Source organism: Triplophysa rosa, linkage group LG5 (genome assembly GCF_024868665.1).
Source record: "Triplophysa rosa linkage group LG5, Trosa_1v2, whole genome shotgun sequence".
NCBI classification, from domain to species: Eukaryota; Metazoa; Chordata; class Actinopteri; order Cypriniformes; family Nemacheilidae; genus Triplophysa; species Triplophysa rosa.
Window position 1 is genome coordinate 438,915 of NC_079894.1, and position 21,201 is coordinate 460,115.

The following is a 21,201-nucleotide window of genomic DNA, read 5'->3' on the forward strand; positions in this document are numbered from 1 at the left end:
TATCAAATATTATCACAAAAGTCAGCCTGGTGTGTACAGTTTAATAATACTGTAACTTACAGCACTGGCCAGGACTGTCGACTGGACATGAGCCACAAACAGTGTCACTTCCCAATAATGTCTTTATTATACATGCAAAATAAAGCCATGCCTAAAAAAATGTGCAGGAAAAAAACACTTAAAAACACTTGTTATACTATTCTCTTATTTTCAGACATGCCGATTACTGGACAGAAATGTATCATGCATGTAATCATGAAACAAATTGAGTAAATTATGATCTTTTGATAAACTGACAGTGTGAAAGAGCATCACAGTAAATCAGCTTTGTCTCCCTCTCCCTGTGAGAATCAGTACTACATCAAGAGCCATTGTTGCGCCCGTTTAAAGACGACCACTCAGGATGCAGTTTTAAAGAAAGTATCATTCGCTCTAGCCCTTATGAAAAAATGTTACTGAATGATTACCAAATCCATTTTGCAGTCCTCTTTCAGTAAAGTTACCAAAGCAGGCTGTTCTTTCACTACAGCTCTGTATTGAACATGATTATCCCCCCCCGAACACTAAGAAAGACTTCACACCCCATAGTAGCCCCCCTGGACTATGTGAATTCCCACTTGCACCACAACGCTTACCTCCCTTGAATAAATATTGCAGCACTTCTTCATACCTGATGCATACTGCTCGTGTAATAACTTTTTGTGTGGTGTAATGATTTCAGGTTCTGTTTTGCTCACAGTAATGTGTCATTGACATGAGTCACTTGTGCTTTTGACAGACGTGGATGGGTGCAGTTAAATAAGGCCAAAAGTACACAGATATTCTGATAACTGCCTCCAATTTAGTATACTGTACGACTAATGACTTGGTTTCTTTCTCAGTGTAAACTTCAGTGGTGGTATAAGTTTGCTCAGCGTGTTGACATGGCTTCATATTTCTCTGTCCCTTTGGAAAACTTAGATAATCAGCTCTGTTGCGCAACATCCTAATAGCCAAAACGAAATTTTAAACCATGTGGCCATGTGCCTGGTTTCACAGACACGGCTTAGTTTAAGCCAGGACTATGATTTAGTTGAATTAAGATATTTATGTCGCTTTTATAAAAATGCCTTAGAAGAATGCATTACTGCTGTGCACCTCGAGACAAAACAATGGCACTGATATAGTTTAAGATATTTCTGTGCAAGTTATATTCAGTTAAGACAGGTCACGCATTCATTTTAGTCTGGGACTAGTCTTAAGCCTTGTCTGTGAAACTGGGCCATGTAGTGCTAACTCTATTTATTACTATAGCGCTAATATAGTTATTCATAGCCGGTCATTGAAGAGTTTATGCAAAGCCATGTGAAGATACTCTGCACACACGACAGGTCTGCGCCCAATACTTCAATAATTCAAACTCTTAGGAAAGTGCAGGGAAATTTCTTTTAAATGTTTTTCAAACTACTTTAGTCAAATCTTTGATTAACAGAATGAAAACGAGTATTCATTTATAACACTTGCACTTAATTGTGTGTCGGTTATCTGTAAGGTTTGGGGGGGAAATTCTACCTTAAAGTGTTAGTTCACCCGAAATAAAAATTCTGTCATTATTTACTCTCCCTCTTGTCATTTCAAACCTGTATGACCTTCTTTCTTCCGCAGAACACAAAAGAAGATATTTTGAAGAATGTTGTTAACTGGCCCCCATTTACTTGCATTGGTTTTGTGTCCATACAATAGAAGTGAATGGGATCCAGTGCTGTTCGGCTACCAACTTTCTTCAAAATATCTTCTTTTGTGTTGTGCGGAAGAAAGAAAGTCATAAAAGTTTGAAATGACAAAATGGTTGATGACAAAAACACTGACTTAAAGTAACAAAATTGATTTCAAATCCTACTATCTTGGTCATGCATGAAACTAATAGACGAGAAACCGCGAGATTATGAAGACAAGCCATTCACAAACAGTTCAAGCACGAATTTTTATATTTAGGCACTTTTCTTCCCAGTTTTATTGATTGAAGTCCAGTTTGGTTTATTAAAAGTCAGTGACTCAAATATTTCTATCATTGGTCAAAGTGCTAAAATAACTTATAGGAGGAATACAAAACATAAGTGTGAAAGTTAATCAAACAGGACCATTTGAGCAATTCAAGAACTTGCGGTGATTGTGCTGCCTGGCTCAGATGCAGTAATTACATTCATAATTTAGTGATTTTAGTGACTTGAACAAAATACCAGACCAAAATAAAAAGGCAAATGTAAACAGAGGGCTCCTGATAAAAGCGATTCTCCTGTTCCCTCCCTCAAATCATTTGTTCTTTTCAGTGTTCAGCATCGTAAATCCTGTAGGGAAAAAGGAAACAGAAATGTTGTATTAAACTGTGTGAACTGCTTACATCAATGCAAAATCAAATGAAACATTCAAGTGTTACGCATGAGACACAAACACTGATGTACTGATGCTGGTGGTGAGCTGACAGGAAATAGTTTTACCCTCTTTTGCCACAGCTTCCGCTGCGCTTTTGGCTTTGCCACTCAAGTCACTGACAACACTGTCGAACACTCGTTCATGTTTGAGGAAGAAAGGTCGCACCAGGCGTGTGTATATGATCTGAGAGCCATTCCATGAAACTGGAACCATACACCACAACAGGAACACACACTGGAATAAAGAGAAATAAAGATGCAGAATATATCAGATTGCAACTTCCTGTTGTCTGTAGTTTCTGTCAAAAACATGTTCAACACGCACATGTCAATTTCTGTAACCTTGCCCCTACAGATTTACTGACACTTAACAATTGTTTAGTAAATAAAACATTTGGTAATTAGAAAACCTACAGTACGGTCTCTTGATAGCAATGTCACCACCAGCGAGTGCGAGAACCCGGAAGCGAGTTAGCATTTTAGCTCTTGCGGTCCTTGGGTTAGCTCTTGGATTTTTTGAATGGGTTTTTGGTTAAATGCCAAAAATAAGACATGTACTAACACAACCTCTAAATATATTCATGTTTTATTCTATGACACATAGAATACCAGTTATAACCTGCTAGTTATTTTTAAAGCGTCATCGTGTCTTAAAAACGACGGATGCTAACAAATTGCTAAAAGCGACTACTTTGGCGTGGACGTTAAGCGTCATCACGCATACAAATCTCACATATAATTCAACATAGACACAAATCTCGAAAAACGGGGATGGGAATTCATTCAAAAAGTAATTACCCGTGAACACGTTTTTAATAGTTTGAAAGAGTTGTCGGAGGCTCGCTGGTGGTGACATTGCTATCAAGAGACCGTACTGTAGGTCAACAATTGTTTGAACCCTTGCATGGTCTTCAAGTTTGTTGCTTAGTCGATGTTTAGGTTTTGTGAAACCACAGACAAATGTATTATAAAATATATGTAAAAAGCCATAAGAATGCACGTAAAAATATTTCACACATTTACTTTATCCCAATTACAACCGACATCAACAGCGTGTGGTTAATATTTGTCATTTATCTCTCTTTATCACATTTATGAAATAAGGTGCTATAGATTTTCTACGATGAGTAAAAAACACGTTTATCCTGAAAAAGTATAAATGTTTGAGGTTTAAAAACAACAATTACACATTTTATTAAACATTGAAAACATGCCCCATAGAGTCAAACACCACTCAAGGCTTAAAATCTTTAAACATAATAATGGCAAAAAGCATTAATGTATATCCTTTATAAACGTGGTTATCTCAGTTGGTTTTAAATGGTCTAAAACAGACACATTTATAAGAGAATTGAAAGGAGGCTGTTGGTCAGGTTGGTGGGTAGTCAGGCATGCTAAATATACTCAATGAAAAACCTGTCAGCAATGACCTACATACCAGTACAATTGAAAGCCCCCTTACAGCAAGCTAATAACAAATCTCAAAAAAACTTTGGATAAATGCCTATCAACTCACCTTTCCTGCATAGTAGAAAGGACACCAAAATAGGAAGATATCAGAGAAAAATTCAGCCACACTGAAGAGTCCATAAACCACCCAATAGGTTAACCATTTAGTGTCATCCTCCTTATTGTTGCTCTCTATGGCTTTGATGCTGCATCACAAACAGAATATCACGTGACAAATTCATTGCATTCATACAGTATGTGCATGAATCCTCACTCAATAGACTCAATAGACATTTCGTGTGTACTTACGAGGCATATGCTGGATACGCGAAACCAATCAAGTTGCATAGGAGAGAGGCACCATATCCGAATACCAGATAGAGCGCCACAACCGACACGACACCTGCAGAACAAACACTGACATGTGATCCACTTCAAACAGAGGATTTAACGCACTGATGACACTGTACACAGCGCGATGTGATGTTGACACCAAACAGGACAGAACGAAAACAAACAAAGCCTGCTGAAACACAAGAAAGGTCTGACCATACTGAAATGCAAAGGTGAATGTAGCTTTATTATATACGAATAATCTACATTTGTATATAAATACGATATGTTCCACAAGCGTGTGAAATTCCTCATGACAGTTCATGTTTGCATGTGTTGGTGGAGTGCAAATGTACTTTACATAGTTTGGTTAGTAATGCGTTCATTCCTTTGGAACTGAACCTTGATCTTAGCTTGCTAACTGCTCCACCAGTTAAAATCAAATGCTTTTATTCAAAGCAGTTTACCAATGAATTGCAAATGATGTTGTTATGGATACAATAAGCTCATATCAAATTTAAAGACGTTTTTTAACGTTTAACAGACAAACATTTCATTTCACAAATTGTTCTTTAGTACAGTAGCAGATCCTCAATGTTGGGTGTAACTAGTTACTAAGTAATTAGTTACTGTAAATTAATTACTTATCCCATGAAAAGGAAAGTAAGGGATTACTCTAATTTTTTCTGTAACTTACAGTTACTTCTGATGTAATTAAACTAAATATTTTGTGTAAAATGTGTTCGTGCAATAGTGGAATTGACATCAAAATTCAAAGTCTAACTTTAAAATCCGTGCTTTATAGTTCTCACATTTGTAATACTTTGGTCAGGTAATAAGAGTACTTTATGTAGTTTTATATTATTTATTTGAATGAATTAAAAGAGCCGTTTCATGTCTTTCCTTGAATCACTTAACTCATCAAGGTTGATATAGGATATAGAAAGTAATTAGTAATAAGTAATTAAATACTTTTTGGAGTGAGTCATTTGTACAGTAATCTAATTACACTATTGAATATGTAATTAGTAACTAGTAATTCATTACTTTTTCAGAGTAACTTGCCCAACACTGCAGATCATACACATACGCTTATGTGTCTTGGCTATACAGCAACTCCACATGTGATAAACAACATATTTATGGATATCTGTGAGATGAGATCAGTGAGTTTACTGGATATACAGTTTAGCCACTGAAAAAAAGCAGAGACACTTGAGGACAAACATATTTAAAAATAACCCTTGGGAGTCACCAGCTGCTGGTAGAAATAGAAATTAGCTCCAGATAGATCTTACAAGAAATACTAGCCACACAACACACACTAGAGACACTTCAGGTAACCGGTCATGTAACTTGGTATAGCACCTGACAGCAGGACTGGGAGTTTTTCATGGAATTTAACATGTTATCAAGATATGTGTGCTCAAGAAATACAATTACAGAATATCATGAATATTCTTAAATACTGTTCAATTACGGTTAATGTGTCACGAGTGTCGCAAAACGTACACTCTAAAATATGGTTGGGTCAAATATGGACAAAGAGTTCAATTAGCCTTTAAATTTTTCAAGCGGAAAGCAAAGCATGTGTTGAAAGAGACAAAAGTGGATGGTACATCTGTAATACGGGGATGCTTTGGTTTTCAGACAACAGATATTAAACAAAATACCACCATTTGCAAATGATAAAGGGACGAAGAGTGGTGGAAGCGCAACCATCTCTTTCATCACCTGAAGCGATATCTACATGTGCAAAAATGAATAAAGTGTCGCCTAATCTGCTGCGTTTTTGCCCCTGAACATTTTCAAGGTTCTTCTCTAATCATTTAGAAATGATTCTGTAACAAAAACACAAATATTGAGATGGAGTACGCCTACTGTCAAAATTGAAAAAGATGTTGAGATATCACATTTTTGGCATATTGCCCAGCACTCCATGCCAGCACACCCATCATTTGTTTGAGGTCTGTGAAGCTCAGAGATAAACAGATGTAAATGAAATGAGTGAGTGATCGACTTGTGTGTGTGCAGTCTCTGTTCTCGTCACCCAAAGCACACACAGCAGTTACACAGTTCATCTTATCAGTAAAAAGCCCTTTGCACTCATTTGCTAAGTTCCACAGTTTACAATGCTGTCACAATGACTTCAGAAAACCAATTCATTTCTTTGGTAAAGAAAAACCAATACTCGGTAGAGAACAACAGAAGACATTGAAACGCACGCGCTGCTCAAATCGTTATGGGTTAAATGACACCAGATAGCGCGCGACGTTTATGGTACACTTGGCAATCTCCAAATGCGCTTCTGGATAATTAATGAAAGCGTATTGTCAAACGTAACGTTAAAACAAAGCACGTACCTGAGGCGATGTACTGTTTCTGAACTCCGGTCTTTTCCTCTAAAACCGTTAGGAAATCGGTCACCACGTTCTTCTGGTTTAAAAACGCGCCGTAGCGCTCCGTAACAGTGTTTAACATCGCGTAGCTTACTTTCTTGTTTAGAATGTCCTAAAGGTGAAAATACTGCAAACAAAAACTAGGACCAGGGCTGTAAACTGCTTTTTAGGCTAAAGCCATACATAGGAAAGTCTTCGTGTGAACTTTCTCTCTCCCTCTCTCTCTCTCTCTCTCTCTCTCACACAGACACGCGCGCGCGCGCACGGCGGACTCAATACAGGCGGAGACGGAGTTGCGCACAAACTCATCACGACCAATGACGACTAACAGGTGACTGTCATTCAGTGAAACCGTTAACGTGCCTTACCCTGGGAACTCGAATTCATGTTTTCAAGGAATGGAAAGGGCATTGTTTTCATAAGAACACATTTTAAAAAAATGGTTAAAATTGTGACATGTTTTCTGTAGTCCATTCTTTGACAACATTTTATATTAGATTTCATTTTTTTCAATTCGTAATTTTCAAGTCGTCTTTCTATTTCTGTTTATTTCTATATTGTTTTATTTAAGCAAAACGCAGGTGGTCTATAAACAATTTTTTGTGGTTGAATGAGTAACTCCAGGGGGCAAGGTTGGATCCAGATCCAGTCTCCTCCTATCGCATTGTGATTGGTCGACACTGGATCCAGTCTCCTCCCACTGCGTCTTGATGGATCGATTGGTTTACACGTCGTACTCGTGTTGTTGCTCTACCATTTCCATTAAGTCGTAACTAAAGTTATTAATTTAACAGAAAAACAAACTTTATTTATTGACGTGTTTTAATAAAATATTTTATTACATTTAGGTTTTGGGTAAGGGAACTTTTAATAACGTATTTTATCACATTAAGATTTGTGATAAGGGTTTGGGTTAACATATTTAACTGTGATCATTACTTACAGGCGTACACTAAATTATGATTACATTGATAAGAGCAAACGTTGGCAACCACGGTTTGCAACTTTACTCTCCAAATTGGGGCTAAGTATGTAAAGTGGGAGGAGTCGGATCTGGATCCAACCACGCTCCCTGGATGCCGTGTTCTGCAGTGAGGACCGTCTCGTGAATGGCACAAATAAAGAAGGGGCTCCTGAAGTACAAATTTAAGTACTGTGCCAACCACCCAAATAGTGTTTGGGGGATGGGACAAAATAAAAACAACCCAATTCTGATAACAGAAACATGATCTGAAGAATTCTTACTAATTTTGTTGCAGTAGTACATAACATTAACGTTTCCAAGTGTCGTGTCATACATTGACTATGACAAATTAATGAACTTATTGTAAAAACTAACTAAGACTAATGATGTTTTCTTCACATTTTGCATTGCTTGATCAACTTCCTATGCTTGCTCCGCCCATCAAAGACATGTCACACCCAGGTCATGCAATTAGTCCCACAGCGGCTCAGCAATAAACAGGGGCGTGTTTACCATTTTGGGGGCCCTTGGCAAAGTCAAGACCTGAGGCCCCCCACACATCGCCTAACATTTGTGTTTGAATTGCACAGCACAGCAGTATTGAGTACATGGAATTAATGAGACATACAAATATAAACTGGATTTATTTTACGTTGAACCACATAACAGCACAAAATTCTCTACAGTTTGTTATAAGAACAAAATCTTCTTGGTTTTGGGATGAAAGGGTGTCCTTTGTTTTATTCAGAATAATACAGAATGCTTTTAGCTACAGTATAAGAAAGTAAAAGGTGCAAGATTCTTCTTTTCATGCTTATTTTCATAGCATTGTTTTGCTATATTCGTAAAATTAGTATTAGATTTATTTTATTTTGCTTTCTTTCATTTTTGAGCACCGCTTTGATACATGCGCTTCATTGCGTCCATCTGAGTGTCTAAATCAAGCGTCAAATGATTTTACCGCTTGTAGCCACTAGGGGGCCCCAAGCTTATCTCTGTACAAAAACAAAACAAAATGAAAAATAATTAAAACACACATACATTTTTCAGGAAACACAAAGTAAACCAGACATCTGTACTACACAAACTGTAAAAACAAGCTGTATGTTTGTTTAGTCGGCCTGCAGTGCTGTAAAATACAGCAGAAGCAGACATTTGGTCCATAGACTAAAATGGAGAAAACAGCGTCATCATAAAATAAATAGTACACATTTGAAAACTTTCATGAAATTTATACATTTTCAACCCTTGCCAACATTATGAAAGCTTTTTGGTGGAATGTATGATTGATTCTTAAATGGCATAGATTAAAATTTGTAGTTTTAATGGGTTTTAGTTTACATGAGGATCCATGTCCATCTGCACCTGCGTGTACACTAAAACTTTGCTGTAGTTTTGCAGCAGGTTTGCCAGTAACTTACTGTAGATTTATTTTACAATTTTGTTTTAAAAATAAACTTACCATTTTATTTCGTTAAACAAGACTAAATATCTTGGGTCACTTTTCTTGTTATGTAGATGTATCGTAATTTATGAAGTTATTTTTTACTAGGAAACAAAACAAAAATGCTCAGAAAGAATTTCATTTTTTGCAGTGTGATGCCAGTTATAAGACCAGTCTCTTCTTGCTTATTTTGAATATCAAAAGTCAAAGTGTTTTAATTCTGATTAAAGTAAAATTTAACTCAAATTAAAAACAGTACAAAGAGAAAAATATTAAGTAGTCAAATCTTCAGTAAATTACTGGCAAAACGACAGCAAAGTTTAACAGTGTAGTTTAATAAACAATTATGAAATCAAATTAGAGTAAAATATTAAAATAAAAACATACATACATACCTCTTGCAAAATTTATGCTGTTTGCATGAGCACAGCCAAAATTACAAAAAATATTGAAATGTACAAAAATGTCCACGCCAGTACATAGGGGTTAAGAAAAGTGCCAGTAACTGTGATAAGACAATTGTATTTTATGTTTAATGAAAATCAAATTGGCTTAACAAGTCATTGCAACGATTTTGGCAAGTGGTACGTTGCTGTAACTTATAAAATAAGTTGGAATTGTTTTGATGAGGTAATATAAAAACATTTAAAACTTTTAGATAGTTTAAAAATAGCTGAAATGACTTGTAAAGCCAATTTGATTGTACTTAAAAAAAAAACACTGTGGGGTAGCTGCATCAAGAGCTTTTAAACTATAAATGAAAAGTTAATTGGTTCAATCATATGAAATCTAGATATTAATCTCTTTAGCCACTTGTACAACTGACTGAACACAATAGTGTGATAGAAAAACATTATGAACAGATAAATAACTTTAGCTAATTTAATAACATGACATTTTTGTAATAGAATGGAGCAATTATATAGAGAATGTGAAGCTACGTCACGCCGTGTTGAATGTTGCGCCATCTTGGGAGGATGGCGGCTAGTTTGTTCAATGCAGTGTTTTGTTTTTCTTGTTTGATTGGGAAATATAACTATGGTAGGTCGGTCTTGCTGTGTTTAAAACTGCAATAGCATTACGCAAAGTCATTCAGGAAAAGCCCATGGTTCTTTCACATTCGATTTCTCCATATATCTAACACACAACAAGTAACGGTACATATCAAAACAATAATAGCACTGGAGTATTTTCCTCCCAAGATGGCGGCACCACTCAGGGCTTAGGGCATATTTAGGCCCGCATCGGCCCTCCACCAAATCTGACGACCAAATCTGTCACATGAATACGTGTCTTTTGCATTCTCGTTGTGTTTATTCGTATTTATAATACATCCGTCTAAGCGGCCACCGCCTCCGTTCCGGCCACATACGTTAGCGGCCCACCGGGAAAACGCCCGGTACGCCAGATGGCCAGTCCGCCCCTGGTGCCACTGCAACATGCAACACAGGGCGTGATGTCCGCTTCACATTCTCTATACCCAATATATCATTCAGTTTTGTTCTCTTTAGCGATCTTTATCAAAACGTTCGCCCCATGATATTTATATACAGTATATTTCATTTTTTATATTTTAAACACCTAAACATTTGATTTTGCCCATAGCTAACACTTCAGGAGCACCTCTGGAAGTTTTACATCCATAGTTGTCTTAGTTTAATGAGACTGTTCTGACTGCTAATACTTTGAAGGGATGCCTTACTCAAAAATAATCTCACTCATGGCAATAATCTTGCCAGATTTTAATTAAACCAAATTGTTGGGTAACAATGGGTAACAATGTCACGTTGTGCCGGCAGAGGAGGATGCGCTAATTGTGCAGAAGACTTAATCCTCTTTTCACAGAACTCTGAAGGATTGTCAACCTTATCTCTTAACCTTAGCAATGCCATTACTTTACTCTATCATTGAGAAATTGTGCATGTGCCTTATTATAATAAATCCTTGTCAAATAACAAATCAGTGACCATTGACTCTTGTGCTTTCGCTTTCACTCATTGTAGGGGAATGAGTGGCGTCAAAGGAGTCGCCGGACTGCGAAGTCAGTCAATATATCCGTCCTCAGTAAATGGTTTACGCTGTCGTCACCTGTCATGATCTCAGTCACAATTGGAGAAACTCCAGCCACTCAAGGCCACTCTGATTTCACATGGTGCACCGGCAGGTCAGCTTCCAATTACACAGTCAGATGTTTAGTACTCAGATCAAGAGCTCTGGATTTGGCTTGAACTTGTTTTTATGTTTTATGTGTGTATTGTGTGTCCCTAACCCAGATTTTTTATCAACATTAAATAACATTGCTACATAATGCAACAGGTCATTAGCATTGGATCGTTTTAGTTGAGTTTTATCTTTCAGAATCGAGACGTGCAGTATTAACCACAATGAATAAACGTTTACTTTTCACACTTTTAGAAAGGCTAAATGTTTTCAAATGAACCCAAACCTGACCTTGGTCTCTCACACACCTTTCCATAGTGAATTGTCTCTGATGTAGGTGCATTTAATACCTTTATTCCTGTTAATCCCTTCTGGCCCTCTGTTATGAAGGCAGCGGTTGGGAGCTATACTTGATGGCTTAATCTGTTGTTAGAAAAGGGTTACACAGAAAGACTCTTCAACACACATCACATAACATGGATGAGAATCAGAGGAGCTCAAGGCCGGCATCTTCCCAATGCCATTCCCCACCTGCGAGCCCCTGGAGAAACATGGTGGAATATTTCAAGAAGCTTATCAAGAACTCCATATCTCAGAAGGTTGGTGAATGGGTAAAGGACTACTGTAAAAGGAACGGTCTGCTCACTTTGTCCGTGTTAGCGGTGATCTCGGGCTGTGTGGTGGGCTTCACATTGAGAAGCCTGGACTTGTCAACACAGGTTTGTGCCTTTTAATCTTTTCAGGCAAAAATATTACTATGTTGGCTGATCTCGTGTTAAATAATCGAGACTTTAACTGCACACAATATTGTGCAGTTTTATCACTAAAACACAAATGGTTGATTCACCTCAATGCAATTTCAGAAAAATACAGTCACTGCATAGCTATGAAAGTGTAAAGAAATCATCATAATAGTAATGCATTATAATAGACATCTGAGACGTGCAAAAACAGGTTCTTGAAAAAGTTCATCCACCCAGAATATGATAAAACTAAAGGGATGATTTGAAATGGCTTTTTAAAGCTCAAATAACATAATTTTGTTTAAAAAAGTGAGTGTTTCGAAAAAATTGGTAGGCCTGTGTCTTGCCTCTCAGACTTCCATTTTAAGATTCTTTTACAAATTAGGAGGTGAGTCAAAATTATTCGTAATCAATAGCAACTTTTTTGTCTTTACAGATCAAAAGTGTGGGTTACAGTAAAATAAAAATAAAATAATAACGTTTCTTCCCATTCTTGAAACCTAACTTTGTGCTCTCGAAGCCAAATGTCTAATTTCTTTGTATATTTACCAGACCTAAGAATTGAGCATATAGACATCCGTCTAGATTAGATATCTAAATCCCGAGTGATGCCAGGGCTTGCTTTTTTAAGCACCAGAGGATGTGAGAATTTGATCTTTATAAAAGCCCTTTACAAAAATAAGATACAGTATATGGGTAGCCTATGTGTGAACTTATAAAAGTATGCAGTATGGTAATATATGTGGCCATACAGTGTATATATTTCCAATTCTGTCAGTTCAAAATCTAGTATTCATAATCGAAGCATTGAAATTATTCACAGAAATAGAAAGTTGTTTGCAGAAATGTACACTGTAAAAACTGTAATTACATGCAATTTTATTTCGCAGGATTTTCGTGTATTTGTAAAATGTGGTAAAAATCTCAATTACAGAATTTTTACAGAAATTTACAGACTGCAAATTTACAGCAAGTTGGGTGTAAAATAAGATTAAAAACATGTCATTTTACTTTTTTCTGGCACCTCAGCTGCTGGAATATTACAGTTTCTTTACTGCTATTTTTTTACAGTGTACATCATAAGTTACAAACATAAGAAAAGACAATAAATATGTAACAATTTATATATGTTCAGTTAAATCCACGAACACTATACTATATCATATGTGTTATCTGTGTTTCTAGCTTCCAACAAGATCACATAAGGAGAAAAACATTCCTTGAAAGTCAGCTGACCTAAGTCTCTAAAGACATTACTGAATCATTGATTAGAAAGATTCTTGAAACTCTTTCTGCCTTTTTTTCTCGCAGGCAAAGATCTATTTTTCTTTTCCTGGGGAACTTTTAATGAGAATGTTGAAAATGTTGATCCTTCCTCTCATCACATCCAGGTAAATAGGCCTAGTGACATGCTCATAACCGTGTCAGTGCTTTCAACACCTCCGTCCATTGTTGTTTGAGATGATCATATTCACTCAGGCATATGACCTGTATTTGGGTTGAGGAATCCTGAAGCTGTTAGTGTTTATTTTGTGTGAAGTATCTCTGATTATTTGAATGTTTAAAAAACACTAAGCACAAACTAAAAAAACACACATTTAAAAAGCTTAGAGGGCTAAGTTTTATGATAACAATAACTCAAACTCTAACACTTTGCGCTCTTGACACTTTTTTCAGTTTAATGTCTGGCTTGTCTGCTATGGACACAAAGGCCAGTGGACGTCTGGGTCTTCTGACCATCACATATTACCTGTGGACGACCTTCGTCGCTGTTATTGTGGGCATTGTTCTGGTGCTGATCATTCATCCTGGCACTGGTACTGAGAAAGAAGGCCATAAAGCTGCAGGAGGGCCGGTGATGACATCAGCCGATGCCCTTCTTGATTTGATCAGGTAACCCTACTGAAAATATCAACACTTGACTCTGCAAAAAAGCCTTCGGAAAGGATGTTGTTTGGTTGAAAGAGCCAAATGATTTTTTTTATAACAGCTGCATTCAGATTAGCTGGACTTTAGCCTGAAAAAAGAAAATAGTCAAACTAAACGGATTACATTCGTTGTTTTCGCTGGAATTATATTTTTGTATTTATACAATTTTTATACCCAAAGTAAACGTATGTGTGCTGTACCAACAAGGCTACAGAAACATGGTTTTGCTATATGAAATAGACAAATAGGCATGTTAAAGGGATACCTCACCCAAAAATGAAAATTCTGTCATCATTTACTCACCTTCGAGTTGTTCCAAATGCGTCTAAATTTCTTTATTCTGATGAACACAGAGAAAGATATTTGGAAGAATGCTTATAAGCAAACAGATCTCAACCCCCATTGACTGCCATAGTAGGAAAAAACAATGGTAGTCAAAAGTACCCCAGAAATGTTTGCTGTCCTACATTCTTTGGTAGTCAACGGGGGGCAAAATCTGTCTGGTTATAAGACATTTTTGGGTGAAGAATCCCTTTAAGATGGCAACCAAGTTCACAGACTTGCAATTTTAGCCCAATATCCACTGTAAACAGCAAAAGCACTTCATGTGTGTTATCATCTGTATCCTATATTGATTAAGAATAATTTATTACAACTTTCTGTTATGAGAAGACGTATATTTGGAGGACAACACATTTTTTTTAACAGCAAACAGTAATTAATTTGCCATTGTAACGGTTCGGTTGAACAATCCAAGTTGAGTAAAATCTCTATAAAATGTAAACAATGCTAAAAGAAAAGTGTTCAACTTTACATAACCACTTTCAAAATGAGTCTTAAGCTTGAATCCTGACACTGGACAGATGGATTGGATTTAAATATAGGCCTATTTAGAGAGTCGTGTAAGAGGATGTGAATGGCACTGCTTTACTTGAGCTCTAGAGCAGATTTAATGGGATTTTTCACAGTGAGCCACTTGTAGAATTACGTTTTATAAATAGTGTTTACCGTCAGTTTCTTCTCCTCAAGATCAGGCTTGCTTTTGACACTTCTGAAAACAAACAGTACCACATTTTTATACCGTGATACAAAAGTCATACAAGCAGACAGAATGGTTTTAAACCTGTGACTTTATGTATAAGAGATTGTGTCTGTTTTCCAACAGGAACATGATCCCATCCAATCTGATCGAGGCCACATTTCAGCAGGTTAGTGAACACGTGAACACATCTAAAACGACTCATTTGTGTTGTTACATATATTTTTATTAAACCTTGTCCATATCTACTCTTGTGTTTCAGTATAAAACAGAGCTCGTGCCTAATTTTAAAAACAGTGCAAAATCATCACAGGCCAACTTTGTGTACATTATGCCAGACCATGATAACCCAAAGATGGGTCACCCTGTGTTTCTGGAACTGACTCCTCCACCCGAGATCCACTATAAGATCGTTCCAGGGAAAAGCAATGGGATGAACGTGCTGGGAATCGTCATTTTCTCGGCCACTATGGGTGCGTAAACTTATTAGTTTAGACCAGCCGACTTTTAGTGTTGGTTTGGTGGAGATCTTGCTGTTTGACCAGTTAAAAGTAGAATTTCCAATCGTTTTTTTTTTTCAGGTCTTCTGCTTGGTAGAATGGGATCGAGAGGTTTACCGCTTGTGAACGTGTGTCTGTGTGTCAACGAGTGTGTGATGAAGATCATCAATGCTGCTATGTGGTAACTCAACTCAACTTTATTTATATAGTGCTTTTTACAATTTTCATTGTTACAAAGCAGCGGTACATGAGACATATTGACTATAAGCAAAACAATTAAAGTTGTACCTGCAAAAACAAGAAAAAGGTGAAAACACAGAAGACAGATATACCCACATACAAAACACTCCACACACAAATATTAAACAGACTATAAATTCCTATATGCAATATTAATTAAGTAAAACTTTAAAATTCTAATTCTAAAGCAGCCCCCCCGGCCAGGCAAATAGTGCAAAACAGTATGCAAACGGTGGTGAGGAACCCAAAACTCCAATCGAGAAAAAAAAACCTCAGGAGAACCCAGGCCCAACCAGGGGATTCCAGTTCCCCTCTGGCAAAAGCTGCTGCCTCTGCACAAGCTCCAGAGAGCTTGCACAACAAGGCTAAATAAAAATAAATAAACTTACTAATAAGGTAAATTATAGTTTAAGATTATCATTAATAATCTAATAGCATTTGATATTTTGTAGTGAAGACGTGTCAGGTGACCGCGTCCTTCTTTATCCAGCTCCATCATCTCAGCTCTTGTCAGGTCACCGTTTCCCATTCTCCGCTCTACCATCAGGTCTGGCCATGAGCTGCATCCTGCTCGCTGTGGTAACCTTGGAACAATGAGACAAGACTGGCTGAGAGTAGAGTACTGTTCTGTACTCTTTGATGCAACAAGTACATCAGTTGTGTTTTTGGTTCCGGTTGATCTAACTAATGCAGCCTAAACCCTCAGAAGATTTATATTATGGAAGTCTAGTGTATGCAAGATTAAAAAGATGCGTCTTTAGTCTAGATTTAAACTGACAGTGTGTCTGCCTCCCGGACAGTGCAGGGAAGACTATTCCAAAGTTTAGGCGCTAGATAGGAAAAGGATCTACCACCTGCACTTGATTTTGAAATTCTAGGTATTACCAACTGACAGGACGCCTGAGAGCGTAATGCACGTGAAGGACTGTAATACAAAAGGAGTTCATTCAAGTACTGAGGAGCTAAACCATGTAAGGCTTTATAGGTAATAAGCAAGATTTTAAAGTTAACGCGATGCTTTATAGGTAACCAGTGCAAGGTTGACAGAACCGGGCTAATATGTTCATACTTTTTTGTACGTGTAAGAACTCGAGCTGCCGCGTTTTGGACCAATTGGAGTTTTTGTAATAAGCCTGCAGGGCAACCACCTAACAGTGCATTACAGTAGTCTAGTCTTGATGTCATGAATGCATGAATTAACTTCTCTGCATCTGACATTGACAGCATATGACGTAGTTTAGATATATTCTTAAGATGGAAAAACGCAATTTTACAGGTGTTGGCGACGTGGCTCTCAAATGACAGATTACTATCGAATAGAACGCCAAGATTCTTTGCTGACGACGAGGGTTTTATGGAACATCCGTCAATAGTTAAACAGTATTCTTGGTTGTTACTTATAGCAGTTTTCGGTCCAATAAGTAACACTTCCGTTTTGTCCGAGTTCAGTAATAAAAAGTTGTTACTCATCCAGTTTTTTATATCGACTATGCATTCCATTATTCGATGGAACTGCTGTGTTTCATGAGGCTTCGAGGAAATATAAAGTTGAGTATCATCAGCATAACAGTGAAAGCTAACTCCGTGTCGCTTTATTATATCTCCTAGAGGTAGCATGTATAATGCGAAGAGCAGAGGCCCTAAGACTGAGCCCTGTGGTACACCGTACTGGACTTGCGATTTGCGTGACACCTCATTGTTTATTGCTACAAATTGAAAACGGTCGGATAAATAAGATTTAAACCATTTCAAAGCTATTCCCTTAATGCCGACATAATTTTCGAGTCTATGTAGGAGTGTGCTGTGGTCAATGGTATCGAATGCAGCACTAAGGTCTAGCAGCACCAATAACGAGATACAACCTCGGTCAGACGCCAATAGCAGATCATTTGTAACTCTGATCAAAGCAGTCTCTGTACTGTGACATGCTCTAAATCCAGACTGGAATTCTTCATTGATGTCATTCCTTTGGAGGAAGGAGCATAATTGAGTTGAAACTACTTTTTCCAGAACTTTAGATATGAAAGGTAGATTCGATATAGGCCTGTAGTTCCCTAGTTCTCTAGGGTCGAGTTGGTTTTTTTTTGACAAGGGGCCTTATATGCTTTAGGCACATGTCCTGATGTCAGAGATGAGTTAATAATACTAAGAAGAGGATCTATAATTTCTGGGAGCATCTCTTTCAGTAGATTTGTAGGTATAGGGTCTAGCATGCATGTTGTTGATTTAGATGATCTAATGAAAATCTTGGTGTCATTTTAGAGTATGACCTTAGTTTCAGCAGTCATGTCAAAGCAATAAGCAAATCAGTGTACTACCATCTCAGAAACATAGCCAGAATCAGATGTTTTGTCTCAAGCCAAGATTTAGAGAAACTAGTTCATGCTTTAATCACCAGCAGGGTGGATTACTGTAATGGACTCCTTACAGGGCTTCCCAAAAAGACCATCAGACAGCTGCAGCTCATACAGAACGCTGCTGCCAGGACTCTGACTAGAACAAAAAAATATGAGCATATCACTCCAATCCTCAGGTCCTTACACTGGTTACCAGTTACTGTTAGAATCAACGTCAAAGTATTATTAATTGTCTATAAATCACTCAATGGTCTAGGACCTAAATACATTTCAGATATGCTTATTGAATATAAACCAAACAGACTTCTCAGATCATTAGGATCAAGTCAGTTAGAGATAACAAGTGTTCACTCAAAACAAGGCGAGTCAGCGTTTAGCCATTATGCCACCCGTAGCTGGAATCTGCTTCCAGACGACATCAGATGTTCACCAACAGTAGCTACTTTTAAATCCAGATTAAAAACGCACACGTTTAGCTGTGCATTTACAACCTGAGCACTGTGCTGGTTTACATCAACTGCACTTCTATTTCTAATTTATTTTTCGTTGTATTTGCGATCTTAAATCATTTGCATATTAAAGATACGTCTTATTTCTCTTTGTCAATCATTTTATGTAAAGCACTTTGAATTGTCTTTGTGTATGAAATGTGCTATATAAATAAACTTGCCTTGCCTTGCCTAATGATTGTCTTTTTCTGTAATGTTATAGTTTTTGACTGTATTTAAAAGTTCAACTGTAAAAGAAGAACTCTTGTTTAAAAACACGAAAATTATCTGGCAGCTTGGGTGCCAGAAACAAACAGTAAAAAAACGTTTTTCCCCTTGTAAAATTACAATTTCCCTCCGTTTTTCTTGTACATTTCCTGTCTTTTTCTGTAATTTTCATTTTTTTACCGTATTTAAAAAAATACATAAAAAATCTCAACTGTAAAATTTAAACAGAAAAATTAACTGTAAAATTACAGTTTTTTTTACAGTGTACAGTACTTACACCATCTGTCCTTGGCAAATTGCAGATGTAAAACGATTATTGAAAAGTGACAGAATCAAAACGATTAAGACTCATTTATTTATCTTTGTGCAGGTACTTTCCATTCGGAATTGTGTTTCTGGTTGCTGGGAAGATTCTGGATATGCATGACCCGGCGGTGCTCGCTGAGAAGCTGGGCATGTACTTCATTACTGTTCTTGCCGGACTGTTCGTCCATGGTGTGATATTACTACCGATGTTCTTCTTCCTGATCACCCGGAAAAACCCCTTTAGCTACATCCGTGGGCTCCTGCAGGCTCTGGTTATTGCTTTGGCAACTTCATCCAGGTAAAGAAGTCATTTCTCCAAAAGATGTAAATACTCAATGAGCTACTTTAGCAAATGGGTCTACTGAATCATCATGACTAAAATCTTTCGGCCTAAAAGGATGACAAAATCCTTAATTTGTGAGAACACCAAACAGAATTCATGCGTTTCAATTTATAACCTCTTTGCATCTTATGTGTAACTTTGTGATGCTTTTTGACTGCTTTGTTAGCCGCAATGCCTTTGTTTGCATTATTACATGTAGCGCGAGACAAAATTGTTATCATAACAGGCCTTCCTTCTCCAGTTCAGCTACTCTGCCCATAACAATGAAGTGTTTGCTGGAAAACTGTCACGTGGATCGGAAAATAGCTCGTTTCGTGCTTCCCGTCGGAGCCACTATCAATATGGACGGCACGGCGTTGTACGAGGCAGTGGCTGCCATCTTCATCGCACAGGTCAATGAGTACGAGCTTGATTTTGGACAGCTCGTCACTATCAGGTGACGTATTTCCATTAAGGCAGATACACAATGACACAGGAAGATTTATGCATGGCAGGAGATGTACTGAAGTCGACTTACTGTCTTTCCTCAGCATCACGGCTACCGCGGCCAGCATAGGAGCAGCTGGAATCCCACAGGCCGGTCTTGTTACCATGGTTATCGTCTTAACCTCAGTGGGTTTGCCTCCGGATGACATCTCACTCATTGTGGCCATTGACTGGATCCTGTAAGCAAACCACCTTTACATGGCAAAAGAGAAATAGCCAACCGTTTGAGAACCGTCTCATTTACCTGCTACTCTCTTTGATCAGAGACAGATTTCGAACAATGATCAACGTGCTTGGAGATGCTTTAGCGGCGGGGATCATGGCTCACGTGTGCAGAAAAGACTTTCAGACGAACAACCCATCATCAAACAACTCGGAAAGGGTAAGACGTCCTTCATGTCCACAAGCAACACGCGTGTAGCGTTATGTGTTGATGTAATGTTTGATGGCTGTATTTTACAGAGGGATACTGTAATATCCTTTGGAAACCAAAGCGTGCAGAGTTTTCCCACATCTAAGACGCCGCTGCTGGCCAACAGGGACTACATCTTAGAGGTCATCGGGGATCAGGTGACCGAGAGACCGTCGCCCTGTTTCAACCTCCGCCAAGTCTAACGTCGCGATACTGAGAAGAAACAGAAGCTGCCTTGAGTTCACAAAAACCTTTCTTCGTTTTCTTGTAACACTCTTGTGCCATTCTGTCTTTTTACATCAGACATGATAGGTTTACTTCAACACTCGCCTTTGGTGGAGCTGAAAAACGGGCCGATGCTTCAATGTGGGGTTTTTCCGCCTGACATCACAGGAATTTGTAACTATTTTGCGAGGTGGCTAATTGGATGTGAATTGTAGATTAGTTTAGAAAAAGAGCAAGAATAAAGCCTCGCCCATAAACCCCTTAAAATTCACCGGGGGTTCATATTAAAACATATAGATATGAGCACATGAATTCATATGAATTAGGCACCTTGTAAATGTTATGAACTGCCATGAGAGTGTTGTTAGAGTTTGTTCAAGTAAAAACCTCCTGTTCAGATTGTTTTTTATACATTCGTGTTCTAGAATTGCCTTAAAATGCAATAAAATAGCACAGTTAATGACAACATAATATCCCAATGGATAATAGTTCAAGTTCAACTAGTTTCCGTTGTGTGTGTCGATGACCAAAAAACTAAAATATACTGTACGGTATCACTTAGAAATCACAAAGATGTTTCAGAACACACAAAGCCCTCTGTTCACGTCAATTAGTTATTTGGACAAAATTCTGTACTTCATTTATAAAATGTTTATTTTCTTATTAAAACTTGAAAATGATTTCACTTTGTGTCATTAGTCATTCTGTAAGATTCATGGCAAAAGAAGCTGTAAGTTAGGGTTAT

At 37.6% G+C, this 21,201-nt stretch overlaps 2 protein-coding genes across 3 annotated transcripts in view; one reads left to right on the top strand and one right to left on the bottom strand.

The window, feature by feature from the left end:
- slc1a8b (solute carrier family 1 member 8b) overlaps window positions 1-21,095 on the top strand; it is a 34,469-nt gene extending 13,374 nt beyond the window's left edge. The window contains exons 1-14 of one of the 2 annotated variants that reach the window (XM_057333643.1): window positions 4,270-4,426; window positions 6,840-6,923; window positions 11,004-11,164; window positions 11,594-11,879; window positions 13,215-13,294; window positions 13,581-13,796; window positions 14,998-15,040; window positions 15,134-15,344; window positions 15,453-15,552; window positions 19,055-19,288; window positions 19,575-19,769; window positions 19,864-19,998; window positions 20,084-20,201; window positions 20,282-21,095. In XM_057333643.1, coding sequence (XP_057189626.1) covers window positions 11,094-11,164; window positions 11,594-11,879; window positions 13,215-13,294; window positions 13,581-13,796; window positions 14,998-15,040; window positions 15,134-15,344; window positions 15,453-15,552; window positions 19,055-19,288; window positions 19,575-19,769; window positions 19,864-19,998; window positions 20,084-20,201; window positions 20,282-20,434 — 1,842 coding nt within the window. In that variant the 5' untranslated portion in view covers window positions 4,270-4,426; window positions 6,840-6,923; window positions 11,004-11,093 and the 3' untranslated portion in view covers window positions 20,435-21,095. Of the gene's footprint in view, window positions 1-4,269; window positions 4,427-6,839; window positions 6,924-11,003; window positions 11,165-11,593; window positions 11,880-13,214; window positions 13,295-13,580; window positions 13,797-14,997; window positions 15,041-15,133; window positions 15,345-15,452; window positions 15,553-19,054; window positions 19,289-19,574; window positions 19,770-19,863; window positions 19,999-20,083; window positions 20,202-20,281 lie in introns of those variants that run through there. The other variant, XM_057333642.1, reaches the window with a different exon arrangement.
- Window positions 70-6,830, bottom strand: zgc:101744 (Receptor expression-enhancing protein 6-like). The gene is made up of 5 exons (XM_057333760.1): window positions 6,557-6,830; window positions 4,170-4,263; window positions 3,928-4,066; window positions 2,478-2,646; window positions 70-2,327 (listed from the first exon to the last, which is right to left on the bottom strand). Exons 1-5 carry the CDS (start codon window positions 6,672-6,674, stop codon window positions 2,293-2,295), a joined length of 555 nt encoding a protein of 184 aa, XP_057189743.1. The 5' UTR covers window positions 6,675-6,830; the 3' UTR covers window positions 70-2,292.
- Window positions 21,096-21,201: the final 106 nt, after the last annotated feature.